A 22,784-nucleotide genomic window follows, 5' to 3' on the forward strand; every position below is an offset into this window, starting at 1 on the left:
TAGTTCGTAATTTTAATCCCTTTTCTATGATATTTTTAATTAAATAACAAATATCATATAAATTGAAACGAGTATTACTTTATAACTTCGATTCATCTAATGGACAATGAGTCACTGTCGTCTATGGAGGATTCACGGGTGCAATTCGGGAGCAAGCAGCCAACAAAATTGATTAGGGCTTGTAACTTGTAATCACGTGTGCTTGCCTACCCTCAAACGTCTCGAGTTTCGTTAACGCGGAATGTTTTCTGTATTGAAATCGAAATATTTTGTTTGTATGTTTGAACTAAATTTTAATTCAGTGAAATATCTTAAGTTTCGATTAAACGCTTTCCGTTTCTGAAAAAATATTTGTTTGCATTGATCTTATTCATTTATTAGACAATATTTAAATTAATCAGATAGAATATCACATTTTTCTTCAATTATAAGCATCTATATCAGTAAAACTCGTAAAACCCTATGTATTTTCTAGTAAAAGAAAATAATATTAACTTAACTATCGTGGAAATAAATGAAAACACATACTTTTTTCAAATTTTGAATAGAAAAGAGAATAATAAAAATTATTGATATGATATAATTTTCAAAAAGTCTATGGCAATCTTTTTATATATTTTTGCTTATATATAAAAATATTAAATACTGAATATCTTAACGAAAATTTTGATTTCACCACTGAACAATAATATTATATTTGAACCTAAAATAATGTAGATTCCTAGTGAAGCTAAAGATTGGTGAAAGTTAGGAATTAGATGCTCACTGAAAAATTCTAGGTTGCAGTAGCCATCACAATTAAACAAGATAGAATCAAATTCAATTCAATCCCCTGTTTTTTTTATTTTATTCATATTTGGTGTTTGATATCTGTATTAAAATTTGATTAATTTAAATTTGTTTTGCATACGACCCCATTCAAGGGGAAGCATTTTCTATCAAAGATTTTTTTTAATATTAAGGATTCGAACTTAAGACTTCTGATCAAATAAAAAAAATTATTTACTGCACTAGATCGTTCGGCGGTAATTCAATTCTCTTATCACTTGTATTGCTTTCTCTTAAACCTTATATATACTTGAGAAATTTTTGCTTGTTCATATTGGAAAAATATAATGGGTCTTTTCATGAGCTGCATGGGAGAAGGTTAGTGATCTTCCTTCCTATTTTTTATTAGAAAGAGAAGTGTTATTGTTTGCGATGTTAAATAAGTAAATGCTTCCTCGATAATTATTTTAAATTTTTTTTTCCAGCACTTTAAAACGAGCTAGAAAACTACTTTTAAAACAAGAAAAATAAAAGTTATAGTAATTTTTAACTATTCAATTCGAATAAGTATCCTTCCCCTCCAACCCATACTATGAATTAAAGAGATGAATTATATAAACATACAAAACTCCTATTATATATACACACAATCTGACATAATTGAAAGTTCCTATAATAAATTGATAACTTTGGAAAAAGGAGGAAAGTAATATTTCAATATTCTTTAATTTCAAAATTCCTTTAAAAAAATTGGAACAAAAAAATAATAAAAGCAAATTTTTCCAATTATATTCCAAAAATAGCTAGAAATATTACATTCTTTATCCTAATTTAAGTGACACAAATCGAAGTTTAAGAATCAACTCGTTCTAGTTTGACCGCCTATTCAGATATAATTTTTTTAAAAAAAATTTTGGAAATAAAATTTACATATTTGAAAATTATGCAACAAGTACGATAAGTCATAATATTTAAACGAGATGTGAAAAAATAATCGTAAGAAAAAAGTTTTGTTTAAATTTCGAAATCATAATAGTTTAATCAGCCTCAGAACTAAAAAGGCCTAGGCCCAAAATTTGTATCAGCTCTATTGGGCCTAACCCAATGAGTACAATTTTCAAGCCCAGTTCAAATCCAGTTATTCATATCTCTTAACAATCCCCTTTTCATAGTGGTGGCCTAGGGTTTTTCTCCTCTCGCGTTCTTCGCTAGGGTTTCAGGTTTGCCGTCTCCTTGCTTCAATTTTCACTTGTATAGATCTGTTTATGTTTGATCTGATGTTTAATGTTGAATTTATGACTTGTTTTAGCTTGATAAATTTAATTTTGCGGTTCCGCCAATCCTAATTTTGTTAAAAATTTCATTGGATTGAATAAATTAATCGTTTTATTGAATTCGAACATCTTACGAGAATTTTAGTAGCTCAATTAGTTAACTATCTGAATTTTCAGCTTGTTGGCAAGGTTTTCGATTCCCGTCGGTGAAATATGCTTCGCCATTTCCGTTTGCCTTACTCCTATGGGATTTTTTTTGAAAAATATCATTTTTTTGACGGTTTGTGTATATATATAGTGTGTTGTTGAGCTCATTAGTTATTATTTGTTGCTGATGCTGTTTTCTTCTTTATTTTTAGCATGAGATTTATTTCCTTTTCACATGTGTTAAGTATATAATTTAGTCGATCTGAATGTCTGTCGGAAACGACCTCTCTGCGTTCAGAAGTTAGGTGTGAGGTTGCTTACACTGAGTATGCTGTTGTTGCATAGTGAAAGCAGTTTTAATAGGTAGCCTCACCTTTTTAATATAATTTAAAACATAAATATATATATATATATATATATCTTCTACGTAGAAAAATAATATTCCAAAGTGCGTAGTATTCGCCACAGAGAATAATTTATGATGGAGTTTAGTTCTTAATCACTTGTAGTAAATCTTATTTTTACACACTTTCATACAATTGTAGATTAGTGTTTTTAGTGAAATAGGATAGACAGATTGTTTGCAGATATTGCAATCATCTGTGTATTCAACATAAATTCTTAATAATTTTAGTATCCTATAGTGCTACCAAGAAAACAGAGCTGAAAATAACTCTTTGTGTCTGATGATTTTGGCATATTTCAGACACAGTACCATTGAATTTCTTATTATTACCTTGTGAATTCTTAACTTCTTTTATATATATGTCTGACCGAAGTGCGTATTCCTTTATAGGTTATTATTCCGAGATGTCAAGAGTGTACGTTGGAAATCTTGATCCTAGGGTCACTGAAAGAGAACTAGAAGATGAATTCCGTGTCTTTGGAGTTATAAGAAGGTAAAGAAATCCTACATAAATTTTTATTTTTAATCTGTATGCATTAATGACCTCTTAAAAGTAGGATGTGCAATTTTTTTTTTTGTGATTGGCTGCTGAATATTTATTATAGAGTAGAGCAAGTAAATTTATAGTTTACAACTAGAACCTGTTATAAGTAATTACTAGTCATCCAGTCATCATTGCTTGTATTCCTTCGAACTTCGTGAATGAAGCATAAATTAACAATCTGACATGAGGGAGCATTTAAGTCTTTATTTTTTATCAAATAGAAGATAATTTTATTCTAACTTAACAAGTATACCTGTTTCTCTAAAGCAGTATTTAGATGTAGTGGTTGTAAGCTGTACTGCAAGCACTTTATGTCCTTATATTTATGACTAACTTTGTAAGAAGTTTCTAGGGAAATGGATCTGGTATAAGATATCCATGCATTAGTTGCTCTTTGATCTGTTGAAACTCCTATGTATTGTTTTGAATTCTTAAAAAAAGGACTCATTATTGAATGCCAAATAAAGTGACATGTTGAGATTTAAATCAAAGGGATTTGGGATATAAATTCAGCTACTAAGAACATTTGTAGAACTTTAGTATAACTAGGGGCTATTCCATTTATGGAATTCGACTAGTTTTTCCATCCTTTAATGTTTTCTGCTTAGCGCACAAGACTCTTGATGAAAAAAAAATTTAAAATGCTTGCAGTGTTTGGGTTGCAAGACGCCCACCTGGTTATGCTTTTATTGACTTTGATGACCGTAGAGACGCACAAGACGCAATCAGGGATCTAGATGGTATGGTCCCTTACTCATGCATATGATTCAATCTTCTGAATGGGTTCTTATCTTATTTATGGCTGTGTAGCCTTTATCCGAATTCAATCTTTTTCAAAATACTTTTGCAGCTTCATATCAATTTTTATATTTTTGCTCTGTAAATATATCAAATACTGAAGCATTTTAAGCTTTTCTCTTCATGATACATTAAACAGGTAAGAATGGATGGAGAGTGGAGCTCTCACATAATTCTAGAGGAGAAAGGGGTGGGGGCCGTGGAGGGGGTCGTGGTCGTTCTGGAGGTTCTGATTTGAAGTGCTATGAGTGTGGTGAGTCTGGTCATTTTGCTCGTGAATGCAGAGTGCGAGGAGGTCCAGGTCCTGGTAAACGTAGAAGTCGTAGCCCCCCTAGATATCGGAGGAGTCCAAGTTATGGTCACAGGTCAGAAGAGAACTTTTCATATATGTAGTAGGACGTGACATTCGCTTTTACCCCCTTGTAATTCCCTTTTTGAAACAGGAGTTATAGTCCTCGTGGACGTTCCCCCAGGCGCCGAAGTGTGTCACCTCGTGGCCGTAGTTATAGCCGATCTCCATATCGTGGAAGAGATGAAGTTCCTTACTCCAATGGGTGAGTTTCCTAACTTTGGCATCATTTATTGTTTCATCTTTGTTGATTTGGCATTCCTTTTTGAAAGTGTTCGTACCTGATTAAAGTTGGGTAATTCACCCTAATGTGTGTGTGTGTATATACACATTAGGATTTTTTCTTGGATAGTCATTTGAATTATTTTGCATCTGTTTGGTGTTTCATGCCTTAGTTTGTGTAGCTTGTGTATTGATTGTGTTACTACCTACCTACTTGTTTTGGGTTTTTGATTTTGGGACATTGTCCAGTCTCATGCTGTACAAATATGTTTGTTTATTTATTCTTTCATTTTGATAATGAATCTTATCAATGCTCTTGTTGTCCTTATCCTTCTTCTTCTTCTTTGTAACACAGAAATGGTGTCAGGGACCGAATCAGAAGCAGGAGCTGAACGGAGAAGTTGATTACTTGTCTCATTCAGGAGTTTTTCGATGTGTGTTAACATTACTATGCTTGACTTGATCACAGCTGTGTAAGTGAGGCCGTGCCCTCAACTTCAACGGCTTTTATTTTCGTATGGTATTATAAGTGTGTTTTTTAAATTCTTAACTTTTCCCCCTTTTAAGAACCATTATGTTAGGGACATAGACCTTTTGTACTTTATGGCATCTATTATCTTTAGAAAAGAAATATCCTAAAGAATGCTGCTAAAAATTTACTTTTGTTTTCTTGTGTCGAGGTGTCTTCACGGTACTCTGCTTCGTTGGTTTTCTGCTCCCACACTCTGTGGTTTCGTTCTTCACTGCCCTGCTGTGGGATCTTCAATTTCAATGATTGTGGATCCCAGCTAGCTACATCACTAGATGCTTCTGTTTGATTGAATCTCTGCTGCTATGACACGCCTCACTTCAAAGTGTAGTGGTATATTAAAAGTAGATATTAAAGATGATGAATGGCATCACAGTCATATGACGGTACCTAATCTGTTACCGAGAGGTTGAGAAACTCACATTCTTGTTAAACAATTGATCGCCACATCAGCAAGGTCATTGGGCCGGTATCTGAAAGCTTACTCAGTGGAAGTTCATGGCATCAAGAGTTGCATGTAACATCCTAGGTCCTGTGATTATTCCCTTTCTTTTATGCTCTGCTTTTAGCCTCTTTCTTTTTTGCTCCCTTTTAAAATTTCAATTATTTGCTTCTCTTTTTATCCCATTTTAAACTATTTTTCTGTGTCTTTTCCTTTCATCGTATTCTTTTATCAAAATCTTTTTTTCCCCATAAATGTCTCTCCCTTCATTGAAGGAGAAGTGAACAATATTTCTTCAAAATATTTCCTTTCATCTCTGTACTTCTCCGTACAAGTTTTGTTGTTTCCTTTTTATGAATTGGCCTTTGCGCCCTATTAAAACTCAATTTTGAAAGATTTGCATGAGATTGGTGTTACACTTCGCATCCTTTTTTGAACTACTTTTACTTTTATTTCCTTAAAATTGTCTTGTATTGCAAAATCTGTTTCTCTATTTTGCTTTCTGCTGGAGACAAAATGGTTTATGAATTTATTTCCGTTGCTTTAAAATTTTAGAAGAGGGTGAATTTATCTGGCGAGTCTATTTGAATCGTCATTTGAAGCACCTATATTAGATTGGTTCATTGCATATTAGCAGGAACCAATGTACTTGTTGCTCTGGTTTTGATCAATGAATCTGCTCTTACTCCATGGGAAACTTCATTGAGCTTTACTTGCTTCGTACCCGGTTTTCTTCTTCCACAACACCTGCGGCTTGATTTTGCTAGCTTCAAGTTGTTAAAGCAACATCTCATTGACCCTTTATCCGTCTTCTCAAATTGCCTGCTTGCTAGATCTTTGAGTGAGTACTGTGATCTATTTTGTATTCTAATGGCTTGAAAATTTCAAGCAACTTTTTACCTTCGAAATATGGTTGTTACTTGTCGTAACATTATGTTATGTTTGTGATTTCACACTTATTTTCAATTGTTAGATATTATGTTCTGAGAAAAAAGGGGAATTCTTCTATTTCCCTCTTGATACAAACTACTACTTTTGATATTTGAAGTATAATATCTAGGTTTTTCAACTAAGCAATATATATTTGTTTAGAAAAGCTTTTCATGGTGTTATAACATTATGCACATATAATTGCATATCTGTGAATTGTCACTCTATGAAGTTTGTCCAATTGATTAGTTAAACACAAACTATTATTCGTTAAAATTATTTTTAAAAAAGATGCCCAGTTTTTATTAATCTTTGTTGAATTGGTCATAAGTCAATGTAAAATCATTAGTATGTGCATCACACAACTTTAGTAGTTACATTGTACTTTGCTTGGAAGTCCTGTGACCATTATTTTGACAACATATTGATTAGTTAATACTACTTTGATTAGTTATATATTATTGATTTATTATGACGAATTTCCTTTTTTTTTTAAAAAAAAAAGATCAAACATGTGTTATGACCAACTCAATCGTTACTAATTTTATATCTTATATATTGGTACTATTTGTTGTTGTGTTCTATTTTTGATATTTATAGTGGTCTTATCGTCGCAATATTTTGTTATGTTTTCTTTAGTGTTCTTTTCTATTTTCATAATTATGTTGATGTAATGTTCTCTCTAATGTTCTTTTCTATTTTCATAATTACGTTGACGTATTGCGTTCGAACAGATATCCTTTATAAATAACCATTCTATTTCCACGAATTAAGAATAAGGTCTCTGGATTATATTTGTGGAATTTCATTGAATATGTTGTTGTCGTGTCATTGAAGTACAAGATTTAACCAAGAAATTATTGTGACAAATAGGAAATGCCAAATTTAGGTTCAATCTAACATTTATTTTTTTATTGTATATTTGTTTGGCCAAACCGTGTGACTTCTCTCACAAATTTATAAACTATTTTCCATCTTTCTTCCTCTCTCTCTCTATATAAGAGATATCCTTAGCTTAATTCATTCATAAACTCCCACTACTCTCTCCAACAAAAAACACCAAAAACTACTCTTCTCTAGCAAAAATACTAAGCCATGAAAACACAAAATTGGTCACTAATAAAGTCACTAATAGGCAAAACAACCATGAAGATAACTTTTTTACTTGGCTCTAAAATACACAAATGGAAATTAACTTCAAGAATCCTAAGTTTTCAAAGAAAACATGCTATAAAGTTATTCAAGAAGTCTAAGAGCTCGTTATACGATGCAATTCGCGACATAGATGATCAATATGAACAACAAGAAGGTCGTTTTACACATTGCATTCGAAGAACCAAAAGTAATATTGCTCGAAATAATGATGATGATGATGAAAATGAAAATGACGTTGATCAGAGAGCAGAGATGTTTATTGCTAATTTCAGAAGACAACTTAGATTGGAAAGACAAACATCTTTGGAGCTTCGATATTGCAAATGATCCATGAAGATTTCTTGTTGAGCAAGTAATCAATGAACTATTGAGAGTTTTTGAAGGATATAATTTATTATTTAATTCACTTCTTTTATTGAGTTCTACAACCAAAAAGAATAATAATATACAAATAAATAGAGTATATATATAGATAATACGATAATCTTAGTTATATTAAACAAACGGGATATTTAAATTTTCTTTTATTTGTTTGTCATTTGATTATAATTATTTTTACTACAACTGAATTTAAGCATATGATGGCATATTTTTTCCTCTCTTTTTTCTTGAATATATTGCATTCAATGATCAAACAATTTCTCTTTATGAATTTGGTTGACTAAAGAAAATGAAAAGGAAAATAGTTTAATCTTATTGACTAAGCTTCAACTTTAATAGTTTATATTATGAAGTTATAGATCAAGTGATAATTTTGTCCTTAGAACCCAAGATTAATAATTTCATAATATTAATATTATTAAGTAAAAAAGGGACTATACAATATGCCTAATTTGAAACCCAACTAAAACTTGGTTAAATTTTATCCTTGGAACCCAAGTTTAGTAACTTCAAAATTAACCATGCTTAAAGTTATATATTCACTAACCACGATACAGAGGTGAATCTATAATTTGAAGATTTCGAATGCATTAATATTACCTTAGCTTAAAATGAGCTCTATGACAAACATAAAAAAATAGAAACAATAAAATAGCGTTGTAGCTATATTCAAACTCAGGTCTCGTGGGTGGTTCCTCTAGCTTGTACCAACAACACAATGAAAAATCTATACTTTTCATGGGTGCACAATGAATTATATTCTAATTTATGTAAGTTTCTCGAGATACATATACACTTATATTACATGATTTTTTCGAAATTAATCGGTACACGTGCACATCACCCTATAGGGCGGGTTCGCCTTTGTTACCACCTTACTAACTGCCATCATCAATACTAGCTATTATAATCTACAACCATCACCATCAATCATTATCCCAATCGAAACTTTGCACTCCCCATTGTTAGCAATCACCATCACAAACCAATATATAATTATTTCTAAAAGAATGTTAAAGCATAGTATTAGGTTAATTAGTATTTTCTTTTACTTTAAGATTTATAAATATTGAAAAATTCACGGTATTAAGAAAACAAAACATTCTGAATATTTTTTATCCTCCGTATACCATCCTAATATTTAGATGTAAATTCAGAGTTAGACATCTTAGTCAACCTCTCACATTAGATCTACGATCTATTTTCTTAACACGGTAATAGTATAATAAATCTCACCAAGACTAAACAAATATTGTACCTTAATCGAATAACTTAAACTTTTAAATAAGATGGTTATACAGTTCGTACAACAAAAAAAAAATCGAAAAGCTGTGTGTAGTGTGAATAAAAGTTTTTTTTTGTTGTTCTTGGCCCAAACCGTGTAACTTCTCTCACAATTTTTAGCTCTCTTAATCCTTCCTCTTTCTCTATATAAGAAACCTCTTAGTTTCCTTTACTTACAACTCTTTTCTAGCCAGCAAAAATACCAAGCTATGAAAACACAAAATTGGTTATTATTAAAGTCATTCATGAACAAAGCAACCAAGAACATAATTTTTCTACTTAGTTCTAAAATGCACAAATGGAAATTAACTTCAAAAATTATTAACTTTAGAAGGAAGCATCCTATAAAGTTGTTCAACAAGTCTAAGAGCTCGTTATACGATTCAATTCGCGACATAGATGATCAATATGAAGGTCCTTCTTATACACATTGCATTCGAAGAACCAAAAGTAATATTGCTCGAAATAATGATGATGATGATGATGATGAAAATGACGTTGATCAGAGAGCAGAGATGTTTATTGCTAATTTTAAAAGACAACTTAGATTGGAGAGACAAATATCTTTGGAGCTTCGGTATTGCAAATGATCCATGAAGATTTCTTGTTGAGCAAGTAATAAATAATATATTTTGAGAGTTTTGGAGGATATAATTTATTATATTTGTATCTTGCTATTAATGTACACATTGGTATTTAATTATTCTCATGATCATTACTACTATTACTATTTCACTTACAAATTTTCTATTTATGGGATGAATTGCATATGACTACATAATTGAAATGTATATGATCAAACTTCTCTATAACAGTAATCCTTTATAATAGACAGACAAATCTTTTCTTTGGTCGATTTTTCATGCTATATAATATGTTTTGTGTGATAACATTTCGCTATAACAATTAAAAAAACATCGAAACAGATGATATCATTATATAGAGATTTGACTGTACAATCTTGTCATGGTTGGAATTCACAATTTCTCCACATTTTACTTCATATTTGTCCAAAACATATTTAAGAGAAGTTGTTACAATGTTCAAGAATGAATAATGATTCATACAATTTCGTGTAAACTTACTTGGAATCTTGCAAAGAGATGACAGTTTCAAAAGCACTAGCCAATGCTTTAACTCTATTCTTCCTTTGCTCTCTAAGTTTACTTGCTGTTTCTTCAATAACATCATTAGATGATACTACAATTTCCTTCTTATGTACCAAATGTGTGTAAGCCTTTGCAAATGTCATTGTAGTTGTGCTAACTTTGTTGTTGTTTTCTTCCTTTTCTTTGTTGTTTCTTCCTTCACTTTCTTCTTGATCAATCTTCAAATCCAATTCTTTTCCCTCATCTTTCTTTTGTTCACAATCATCCAATGGTGTTTCATTTTCTTGATCTTTCTCTTTCTCTTCTTGATTCTCATTTTCTTGTTTTTCGATCTCTTCAACATCATGATTACTAGGCTCAAGATTCTTGATTTCTTCTACTTCTTTATGGTTTTCTATGATGTCCAATTGTTGTTCTTCCTTTGCTACTTCCATATTCTTGATGACTTCTTGATTCTCCACAACATATAATGAGGATGATTCTGCAGCCTTGAGGTATTCATCAATGTTTACATTTTCACTTAGCTCTCCATTATCTTCAATGCCTAGTTCTTGTTCTTCCTCTTTCTCTAACTCTTTAACCTCATGAGGAACGATATTCGCTATGATATCTAATGTTGAATCAAGAGTACTATCTTGGTTCTTGGTGATAGTATTGTTCATGTTCAATGCCTTAGCATAGAGGCCAACACTATGTTGTTTTCCAGTATCATCCTTAGTATGAGGTGTTTTAGGCAATTTATTCAAAAGGGGTTTATGAGAAGTGAAATTCTTGCTTAAAGTTGGCATTGAGGATTTGAGAACTCTCTCCCTAGGGTTAGAGGATGTTCTGCTTTTTAGCATGGGAGAAGACAGGGGAGGCTTATGATCAATCGATAATCTTCTTCGTGTTGGAGTTTGTTTCCTATGAATGCTATGATCACTTTTTGGGACTAGCTTCGTGGTTTGAGGACTATGATCATGTAAAGACGATAAGGGAGGTCTATGATCGAAAGACAATCTCCTTCGAGCTAGGTTTTGTTTGTTGTGAGTGTTGGTATCACTAGCTATCTTCTTGCCATGAGTATTATGATCAAGACTAGGAGATTGAAGAGGCTTATTATCGAACGATAATCTTCTTTGAGCTGGATTTTGTTTATTATGAATGCTAGAAGATGATGAACCTATCTTCTTGGCTTGAACATTGTCAAGACTAGAAGGTAGAGAAGGCCTATTATCGAACAAACTTCCTCGAGCTACATTTGGTTTATTGTGGACAATGTTGAGTTCATTCAACAATGTTGGATTCTTCTTGACTTGAGTATTATCAAAATTGGATGGAGGCTTATCGATCGATGATCTATAATCTAGGGTTTGTTTATGGTGAATGTTGGGATAAGTTGTTGGTGTTGGTTTCTTGCCTTGAGTTTTATCATGACTTGAAGAAACTTTGGACTTGAGATAGGTATTTTTCCTATTTGAAGCAATAAGATTAATGGCATTTGTGTGTGCAAGAGACCTTGTCTTGGATGTGCTAGGGCTCCTATTGCCCTTTACTATAGGGGCAATGTCCCTTGTCTTTGTTGCCATTCCTTTACCTCAAGTCCTCAACAAGACTATTTGGACCTATAAAAAGGTAACAACAAGTTAATTTCGACTGTATGATTATAACTGACGTAGTTAATTCTAAAGACCTTTTCAAATGATTTGATCGTAGTAGTGTGAATACTTTCAGACTGTTTATGCATATAAGTTAAACTCTTTAAGCAATAAGAACATAGTGAATAAGAAATTTCTTTACATAACAAGTTTGTTTCAACTATGATTATAACTGATATAGTGAATGTAATTACCGTATATTCACGGTAAATTCGAACTTTTAAGCAGAACATAGTGAATAATGAAAAATAAGAATGGGAATTCTTAATGCCAAAACTTTGGGACTTGATTTCTAAATACAAATTATAACAATTTTCTAGAGAACATAAGCACATAAATATAAATATCATTAAATTCAATAAAAGAAGAAAAAATTATTCCTCCAAATCTCAACCAATTCAAAAAAAAATGATATGAAAGAAAATACATTTTCCTCATGCATTTTGTGTGCATAAGAACTTAATTAAAATACCCCCTTTTCTTCAATTTTTAATTTTCCAATCATAAAACATATAATACTTTTCTTGAAATCATCAAAGGAAAATATACAAATTAATAAAGGAAAAGAAATGCACCTTTTCAATAAAGAAGATGAATGAAAGCCTTCATATTATATATGGATAATTGATAGGAAAAGAAAAAAGTGAGGGATTTGAGAGAAAATTAAAAAAAGAAGGAAGAAAAAGAAAGAAAAAAAAATTAGGGAAAAATATTTTATAAGAAGTGGGATTATTTTTTAATTGGTTAGAAAAAATGGTAGTTTGGTTGTTAACATTTTATGCGTAAAGTATGCACAACCTAAGGTTGTGCAAATCATACAAAAACACAAATATATGTGATTTTTATTTTCAATTTAATTATTTGATATTCGAAGTTTACTAATTCGACTAATATAAATTCAGTTTAAAATTGCTTTGGGTGAACTCCTATTTCTATAGTATACAAAATTCAAATAACATATTTGCCCTTGCCATAGAAGCTTATATATCGCCAATTTCAGAAGCAAGCTTAGATTCGAGTCTAACATAGGGTTTGTGATAATTCGATATTACTTACGACTAATCAAACGAGATAGCTAGGCTATCATGATTTTAAAGCTACAAACCAAAAAGTGTATGACATCAAAGTAATAATAGAGTGTTTTTATTTCGTTGGTTGGTATAGATTCTCCTCGTAATCTTCTTCCCTGTTTCTTCTTTTCCTACCATCAATTTAAAAACAAAAATTAAAAATACTAATACTAGAGTGATATAACCTTATCGTAAATTCAATCGAGCTATCTAATTAATAATTCATAAATCATATCGATAACGAGATCGTCATAATATTAAAGATGATTATACGAAGAGGTTTAAAAAAATATTAGAATTGGCCACAAACAAAACTATAAATTCCAAAAACTGCCGGCTTTTTATTTTAAAATTAAAGGTCATCTTAGCAACTAATTTTTTCTTTTCCTTTTTATCTTCGGAAAATGGTTAGAAAAATATTTTAATTTTAGCAAAAATTATTGTTACGATATTAAATTTTAAACTTTATGAAGAACCTTTTAAATAGTAATGTATTCATGTAGCTTTAAACTACACTATTAAATAGTTCAGACGTAAAATGTTATTTCAAAATTTGATTATCGTTACGATCAAAATACGGATCGATTTAAACTTTGTTCCCTTTTATCTTCTTATTATCTATTTTTCTTATAATAATATAATATCCGCACAATATGCAAGCAATATTACAAAAAAAAAAATACAATTCACAAATAGTATTTAAAAAAATTAATCACATTTTGAATTGTAATATAATTTGCTTGAGTACATCAAATCATATTATTTTAAAAATATTCGACGTCTAGTTTCTCAACTTAATTAAATTAATAAATAAAATCTCAAGGAAATTAAAGAAAATAAATAACATAATCATGGAGTAATGTTTTTATTCCTTAATATTATTTATTAGTACATTATCCACTAGTTAAAATCATTATATTGATAATTTTTTTTCTTTTAAAAAAACCTTGTCACTTAGTTAATTTTAATGTATAACTAATCTCTTTTTAATACTACAAATATATTATATATATTTATTTGTTTGTTTTGTTTTTAATGATAAGTACAGATAAGTAGTGTTTGGCTAATTACGTTTGTCTATTTAAATCATAAATTAAAGGGACCTACACATTTTAGATTTTATAATCCACCCATTAATTTAATTATGGAGAGAATATGACAAGTGTGTCAATTTTGTCATCCATTAATATTTTATCTTCAATAAATTATTATTAAAAAGGAAAAAAAAGAAGAAGAAGGGACTGCAAATATATAATTATAAATTATATAAAATATTTTGATTATTTTTACTTATTAAAAGGAGAGACCAACTCAAATTTTATTTAAACAAAAAAATAAATAAATAAAGAAACTTGTAAAAGTTGACTTATAATAATTTGACAATCTCAGAGTATCTCAATTTCAAAATAATATATATCTGCACTAACAACCATATTATAAATTATAAGTATATGTTTTAATTAAGTACAATCTTTTTGGTCTAAATTAATTTATATATATCTAATTGTTCCCTATCTCACCTCATTGATTAGACATTACAAGAATAATAATTGCAAAGGATGAATTTTATAATAATATTGTCTTAGAATAAGAATGAGATAAGAGTAATGTGTTAATGAAGGTTAATTATAGGAGATGTGATATTTTTATATAATTTGTATAAACTTTATCGTTGGCGCTAATTTTTGAATTGTGTTAGATCAAGATTCATTTCTTTATTATAGTGCTTGGGTAGGATGCATCTCAATTACCGTTCTGTGTCCTCGTATTAAATTGTTCATACTTTATATATTGAGTTTTGGGTGTGAGAAAGTGGTTGAAGAAGTCTCATATCGATCAATTATGAGATGAGTGGTTTCTTGTTGTTTTGGATAATTCTAACCCGCGTGAGCTAATTTAGTTGATTTAGGTCCAAAATTTTTATTTTTTTTTAAAAAAAAAATTATGATAGCTAGATAATAACCATTCCGATTTTTATTTTTGATGTTGAGTTTCATATGAAAATTGTACATACTTCAGATGTTCAATTCTAAACATAAGGAAAATGTTACAGAGAGAGGCGGAGCCAGGATTTTTATTATAGGGGTTCAAAATCTGTAGAAATAGACACATTAAGTAGCCGAAGGGGGATCGACAACTATTATATATACATATAAAATTATTTTAACCATGTATAAATAATATGATTTTTCGCTGAACCCCCTTCCTAGAAATTAGCTCCGCCCCTGATTACAGAAGTCTCACATCAGCGATTATGAAATGAGTAATCTCTTTATATGACTTTGACATACATATAATTTTGCCGACTATTTTAATTTAAATGATTGAGCGGATTATTAATCATTTAGTTAATTTACCATTAATCATAGCTTAAACAAAAGGATAAGAAATGCAATCTTTAAAGAAAAAAGGTATCTAGTTAAAGAGTATTAATTTTCTGAAAATTAAGAAAGGTAATTCCAAAATTAAATTTCCTTAATATACCAAAATTAATTACATCAACCTAATAATTGGAAGTTTTTTTGTTTTTTTTTAACTTAGAAAAATATCTTCATTTTCTTCCCTACATATATATATCCATCAATGATAAATTGGGACTGCAAATTGGAAAAACGACCTTATAATATTATTAGAAAAATTCTACTAATTAAATATAGGCTAATTGCTTTCATTAAGGCAGCAGTCAAAATTTTGTCATTACTTAATTGGCTAAAAATTGCCTCAAATTAATTAAAATTCTCGATTATCTATATTTTTGATGACTCAAAATATAATTTCTTTCGTTTCAAAATAAATATTATTTTAATAATATATTTATATAGTTGAGTACCAGCAAATGTAATTATCTTGACGATCAAAATAGGTAAATGAACGACCCAATTTACTGTGAAATCTAAGTATAATTTATATAAATTCCATAGTCTAAAGTGTAAATTTTATTTTATTCCTTACTCTTTCCTAATTACAATAATCCCTTAAAATTTGTACTTTCCGGATACATTAAAGAGTATCTCAGATATATTATAACATAAACAAGATACATAATATGTAGCTAGGATACCTTAAAAACTAGTCCGGAGACATTAGACACTATCTCAGATACATTAAAAATAGCTCAGATACATTGAACACTAGCTCAGATACATTATAAAATAAACTAAATACATAATATGCAGCTTGGACACATTAAATACTGGCTCGAATACATTAAATACATTAGGAGAGAAATAAGAAATTTTAAAGATTTTTAAAAATAAAAGAGGATATTAAAAATAAGAAAAATATAAGATGTGTATTTTAATAATTTCATAATTGAATCAAGAGGATAACAAGGGAATCTTTAAAGACAAAAATTCCAAAGTTATTAAGAATTGAAGTTGATAAGATATCATATTTGACTTTAATAACTCAATTAATTATATTTTGATCAACATATATAACAATTGCAAGTTGTTTGCATTTGAAAATATCTCCATTTTCTTTCCTTTAATACTCATCAATGATAAGTGGAATTGTTAATTGGGAAAATAACTTTATTATAATGATTTAATGTTATCTTAAGAAATTCCACTAATTAAACATAGGCTAATTGCCTTCATTAATTTAGTAGACAAATTGTTTTGGCATGCCATTACTTATTGGGCTAAAAAGTGAATCAAACCTCTCAATATATACTTCACTTTCATTTTGTATACAATTAAAATCTTTATAATAATCATTCTCTGTAATAATATAACATAACATGATTTATTAATTTAATAAATCTTTCATGTTATATGTTATATTATTTGTTCTTTATAAAAGCATTTTGCTAGCAATCGAAGTATCAAAACATACTACTAAGATCATAGTGATCTCAGATATTTTTTCCGTTTTAATTTATGTTAAATCTATTTTTTCCAATCAGCCAAAACAAAAGACATTTGCTATCCAATTTGATTCCACATATTTAGCGATATTTTTTTAATTGATTTGGGATCAAATTATCGTGGAAAAAACATCTCTAAACCATAAACTTGAAAAGTTTAAAAACACCTTCGATATAAAGCAAACACATGAATAAAAAGATTTAAAATTTGAAAATTATTTTCGACATAAAATAGATACGTCAATAAAAAATCGTTTAGCGACTTATTATTATATGAGATTCTACTGGTACAGATATACCAATCTTGGTGGGTCAATGTTGTCATGCTTCATGTATATCTAATAGTACGTGTAGGCAAATGCTTATTTATTTTATCCATTTGTATATACTTTCCAACTCAATCACACACTTTTTTTTAATGAAAATGTATTAATGTGGTATCTAAGAGGTTGTTCGACGTGAGGGATATAATAATTAGTTTTGGGATAATACATAGTTTTGCGATAAAGTTTTGATATCTTTTGCTTTTTCTATCACAGTGATGAGATAAATAGTAAATTTTTATTATCGAATGATATGAGAGACAGTCAAAGCATCAATCTCATTCATATACATGATCGAATAATTGTGTTTATTGGATATTTAGGTTTTTCATTAGCATATATATACTTGGTAATCTAAATTTATTTTGTCAAAGTAATCTATTTTTCTTAAGGTCTAAATGTGTACAATTAGGAGTATTATTATTAAATAAAAAAATTAAATATCACATCAAATATATAATTGAGAAGATATTGATATAGCATAATAAAATCATTAAAACGATTAACATATGAAATATATCAATATAATTCATCATGAAGTACTCTAAATAATAAGAGCACCAAATTAAATGATTGAAGATCAAGGAATATCATAATCTCATCAATTATATTCTTCACGAGACACAAAATATTTATTCATGGTCTACTTTTAATATGTGGCAAAATCTTAAATAAAATAAATATACTTAATAGGCTAAGATTTGAACAATCATTCAAATTCGAAACTCTAATAAGAGTAACAAATAAGGCCTTAATATGTTTGTGTTTGTCAATGTCAAAATATAAATCTTGATTCTCTTGTAATTTTAAAAATAATTATCTTTTCTTGATATATTAAAATAAAAATATATATTTTTATAATAGTCAACCAAAAAAATGAACAAAAGGAATAATATATAGATTAAAAAAAACCCATTGCTATAATTTTAACTTGTGGACATCAAATAATTATGCAACCATTTGGATTATCATAGCCATATTGGTAGCCATAATAGTCACCGGCTTGAGGGAAATAGGATGTTGGTGGTCCACCGTGGTGCCCCAATAACAACGGCGGTTGTCCACGGTGGTACCCTAATGATGGTGGTGGTTGATAACGATGGTGCCCCATTAACATTTGCGGTGGTCCATGGCATTGGTGGTGTCCCCCTAAACGACGTAAATTATGATGGTTATTCTCATGCAAGTCATTCAAAGGGTCACAAAAATTCATCCTATAGCCCATTTCAAGGCTCTCAACCCTCCTCATTCTTGAAAACCGTTCTGAGTCATCATTCCAGTAGTTTCTGACGTATGATGAGGGTTGTGGTGACAAATGACATGGCCATAATGATGGTGGTGCTGATGGTGGTGCTAATTGCAAAAAAGGTAATGGATGTCCACGAAATTCACAACAATCATGTTGACACTCTTGTGCAACGTGTTCACCATGCGGTGGCGGTGGCGGTGGCGGTGGCGGTGGCGGTTGCGGTTCCTCTTTTTTAGGAGATGGAGGTGGCGGAGGAGGTGATGGTGATGGTGGACAAGGCTGCCATACCACACAAGTGAAATATTGTCAAAATTTAATTTTGCTCATTGATACATAAAAATAAAATAAAAATTACAAGTTAATTTCTTTAAGTGTATTTAGTGAGGGTCAAACACTTTACGTTTGATTATAAATTTTGACATGAAATCTTCAAGATTTTTTTAAAATAAAATTTATATATTTAATAACTACGTACATAAAAATACTATAAATCATAATAATTGTCAATTAAAAATATTATTTAATAGTACTCAAATTCCGAAAAAATATCACGTAAATTAAAACGGAGAGAGTATTTTAATTTTTGAAGTTTTCCAATCAATGTAATGTACCTTGCATTTCCGTGGACGAATCATGTCGGGATCCATTGAAGAAAGCTTCCACACCCTACAAAAACTTTTTTCAAAAAATTACAATTTAATTTTGATGGTGAATTTGGCATATTTTTTAAACCTTTTTAAATAAAGTTTATATATCTAAATATTACATAAAAAGTTACCATGTTTGACTATTCAAAATATTCAAATATATATATATATATATATATATATATATAATAATGATAAAAAATGATAAATACTTATTCATACTTAATATTAATACAAGAAGAAATTAAAAAAAATTGAAATTGATTTTTTTTAACCAACTATGCTAATAAATATTAAAAAAAATAAGGAATAGCAAAGCATAAAAATTTAACCCTTTAATAAGGCAGAAACTATTCAAAATATAAAGAATTAAACTGCAATTTGTCTAGAAAATTGACAAATAGTTAGAAATACTTTCTCCGTTCAATTTTATTTGTCACATTTTGCTTCATTAGAAATAATTTAACTAATTTTTAAAGCTAAATTAAATTCGAGTAATTCAACATTCTAAATTTAAAATTTAGATTTTTGAAAATTATAAGAAAAATACTATAAATTGATATTAATACAGTTAAAAAAAAGTGCATCTTAAAAGTTGATTAAAATTCATAGGATTTGACTCTCGATAAACGAAATATGACGAGTAAAAATGAACGACAAGAATATTAAACTAAAAGAATAAAGGAGAAAACTAACAAGCAACTCACCAACTTTTCTGGTATTAGATTTGTTCTCCCTTAGTCTTCAATCAAAACTTAGGAGTAATTAATTAATTAACCTATATATATTTTAATAAAACTATGTATAAAGAGACAATTTTCCTTTTCTCTGAAAAATATATTTTTCAAAACTACTTAAGGAAAGATAATATAAGATATGATTATTTTTCTTTTTTAAAAAAATCTTCTAACTGGTAAAAATTAATATTTGTAAGAATGAAAAAAAAGTTTAGATTACTTTTATGTCAAGAAAATATACACAAGGAAATTTTGATAATGCACAGCTCATTTTATTTTCATTATTATTAGCTGGAAATTTAGCACATTTAAATAAATAAATAAATAAATATATANCGAAAATTTTCTAAAGACCTAAAAAAAGCATAAATATACTTTGACTCAATTTGGTAATTAATTTCGAAATAAATACAATACTTAAAAATCTAAGAAGACATAAAATGATTTTTAAATATAATATATGTAAAAAAAAATTCTTAGCTTTATTTTTAAAATATTCATAGCTTTATATTTTATTTTTTTTGGTAATATCTTAATTAACCATCTTTATATAGACAAATTCTCTAAGGTTACCAATGATATGTTTAGTAATTTTGATAAAATATTTGATGTTTTAAATACACTATTTATGAAAAAGAATATTATATGAATATATGTTTTATCATTAAACATATTTCCTTCTTTATATGAAGTGTTTCTAAACTTAAAATTTGACATTAAATTATTTACACTATTTATGACACAGAATATTATATGAATATATCTTTTTCATTAAAAGATTTCCCTTTTTAATCTTAATCTTAATACAAAGTATAAAAATTTAAATAATTTTACATATTATTTTTTCCTGTAATAGTCAAATATTGTTTAAATATTTAAATGTCACTATAAACCCAAAAATTCTCGGAACTAACACGTTGTTAGTCTTATAGTCAGAGAGGCGTAATTGTATTTGTGTATTTAAAAAATTAAAAACAATTAATTTTTCGATTTTATGTTATTTTAATTCATTAGAATTTAAGACTCAATATATAAGTGTTTTTATAATTTAACATTCAATTTTTAACAAGAATAAAGTTTGATTTTTTTTAAAAAAACATTATTCGTATTAGACCGATGAACAATAGCAAATATTATATACTAATTAAATCTAAATGTAGCAATATTTAATATTAAAAATGTAAGAAATACTTTATATTTGTGTGTATACATTATGTATAATCAATGTATCTGCGCCAAAATAATATCTCTATTATATTTGCACGAGTAAATGTATATCTACATTGAACTTGCAAAATTAATAAATGTATTTGCACATTTATAATTGTCTAGCTATTTTTTTGTACATATAATAAGTAATTAAGTTTATCCTTACGTAACCATTATAAAATCTTAAACTATTACTATATTATAATAAATTTTTAAAAAATATATTCAAATAAATACAGAGCCTTAATTTATTATGTCACGTAATTTTTTAAATAAAGCTTCTTTCGTACTTATTATTACTTATTAGTGTGAAAACAAATATTTTCTAAATCATTTTATATCAAAATAATTGTAAAATATTAAAAGTGTACAAATATATCAAAGTTTTAACTTAGAAAACAAAATAGAATAACAGACCGATCGGGATATTTGCTTCAATCACAAAAAAAATAAAATAAAGCCATGTATCTTCTTCTTAAAAAAAAAAAATAGTTTGAATGGAAAAGGGTCTGATATATTCCTCAACTTTGTCATTTAAAGCTGATATACCCTTTGTTATGAAAGTGGCTCATATATATCCCTACTTGTAAACAAATGACTCACATATACCCTTTTCCTCTAACGGAAATGAAAAAAAAAAAAATTTTAATCTAAATTTTTATTATTTTTTTCTAAAAGATATAATCCCATATGAGTAAATTTAATCATCATCAAACATATTTTTTGGACTTATTTTGTTTCAATGACTAATTTATAATTATTATTTTGATAATCAAATTTATTCATGTTTCACTAATATTCTTGTAAAACTTATTGTAGATGACCAAATTTTTTCTTCGAATACGAAATTAAATTACAATACACACACAAAAAATAGTTTAATTTTTTTTCTTTAAACTAAGGAATGAAAGAAAAAAACAAAAGAAGAATAAGAAATTCAAATAATTATAATAAAAGAAGTCAAAAAATAATTTATGTATGAAAAAAATTAAAATATACCTTGAACTTTGATAGAAGAATCATATATACCCCTAAATAATTTTTTTTTAAAAATAAAAAGTAATAAAAATAAATTTAAAACTAATTTTTTAACTTCCATTAAATGAAGGGTATATGTGAGCCATTTTGTAACGGCATGGGGTATATGTGAGCCGTTTGTATAACGGTAAGGGCATATATGAGCTACTTTTATAACGAGGTTGAGGCGTATATCAAACCCTTTTCACTAGTTTGAAATACATCATGATTTAAAAATTTACATTTTATTTAAGCATATAATTTGGATTTTTTTAAAACTATATTTTTCTTCATGAACATAAAACTTTATAATTTATGGAAAATTTAAAATCTTACATACAATCTTATTAAAATATTTTAAAATAGTGTTAATTCATAATAACAATTTTAAATTTGATCGAAAAGCGCGTTAAAAAAGATGAATTCAATCGATAAAATATGTCATAAAACTAATTAATGTCATAATATTTCATAAATCAATGCAACATAAGGTTGTTAGAAGTGGTATAATACCTCCTTCATTCTAAAATATGTATACCATGTTCAAATCGTATAAATAAAGTAATTTTTAGTAATATCTCACAATAAAATTATTCGAATAATTCAATCCCAAAATAATTATCAAACATTAGTATTTGTTAAAATAAAAATTCCCTTTTCAAAATAAAATCATCTTTATTAAAAAATAT

At 28.3% G+C, this 22,784-nt stretch overlaps 2 protein-coding genes across 3 annotated transcripts; one reads left to right on the top strand and one right to left on the bottom strand.

The window, feature by feature from the left end:
* The first annotated feature begins 868 nt into the window (after nucleotides 1-868).
* Nucleotides 869-6,413, top strand: LOC107028665 (serine/arginine-rich splicing factor RSZ22-like). 2 transcript variants are annotated; one of them, XM_027919078.1, is made up of 6 exons: nucleotides 869-1,146; nucleotides 2,986-3,088; nucleotides 3,791-3,879; nucleotides 4,077-4,302; nucleotides 4,381-4,491; nucleotides 4,864-6,413. In XM_027919078.1, the coding sequence occupies exons 1-6, from the start codon at nucleotides 1,116-1,118 to the stop codon at nucleotides 4,898-4,900; spliced, it is 597 nt and encodes a 198-aa protein (XP_027774879.1). In that variant the 5' UTR covers nucleotides 869-1,115; the 3' UTR covers nucleotides 4,901-6,413. The 2 variants fall into 2 exon arrangements, with proteins under 2 accessions (XP_027774879.1, XP_015085312.1); XM_015229826.2 differs by lacking the exon at nucleotides 869-1,146 and adding an exon at nucleotides 1,855-1,988.
* A 3,722-nt stretch (nucleotides 6,414-10,135) lies between these two features.
* Nucleotides 10,136-12,676, bottom strand: LOC107028080. The gene is made up of 2 exons (XM_015229135.2): nucleotides 12,551-12,676; nucleotides 10,136-11,942 (listed from the first exon to the last, which is right to left on the bottom strand). The coding sequence occupies exon 2, from the start codon at nucleotides 11,904-11,906 to the stop codon at nucleotides 10,311-10,313; it is 1,596 nt and encodes a 531-aa protein (XP_015084621.1). The 5' UTR covers nucleotides 11,907-11,942; nucleotides 12,551-12,676; the 3' UTR covers nucleotides 10,136-10,310.
* Nucleotides 12,677-22,784: the final 10,108 nt, after the last annotated feature.

The sequence above is a fragment of the Solanum pennellii genome, chromosome 8, assembly GCF_001406875.1.
Source record: "Solanum pennellii chromosome 8, SPENNV200".
Lineage (NCBI taxonomy): Eukaryota > Viridiplantae > Streptophyta > Magnoliopsida > Solanales > Solanaceae > Solanum > Solanum pennellii.

What these genes read in the sequence shown, in the direction of transcription:
- LOC107028665 (XM_027919078.1), top strand. Translation starts at nt 1,116, where the DNA reads ATGGGTCTTTTCATGAGCTGCATGGGAGAAG. An exon ending in CGCAATCAGGGATCTAGATG is followed by an intron (nt 3,880 to 4,076) that starts GTATGGTCCCTT and finishes TACATTAAACAG; the next exon opens with GTAAGAATGGATGGAGAGTG. An exon ending in GAAGTTCCTTACTCCAATGG is followed by an intron (nt 4,492 to 4,863) that starts GTGAGTTTCCTA and finishes TTTGTAACACAG; the next exon opens with AAATGGTGTCAGGGACCGAA.
- LOC107028080 (XM_015229135.2), bottom strand. Translation starts at nt 11,906, where the DNA reads ATGGCAACAAAGACAAGGGACATTGCCCCTATAGTAAAGGGCAATAGG.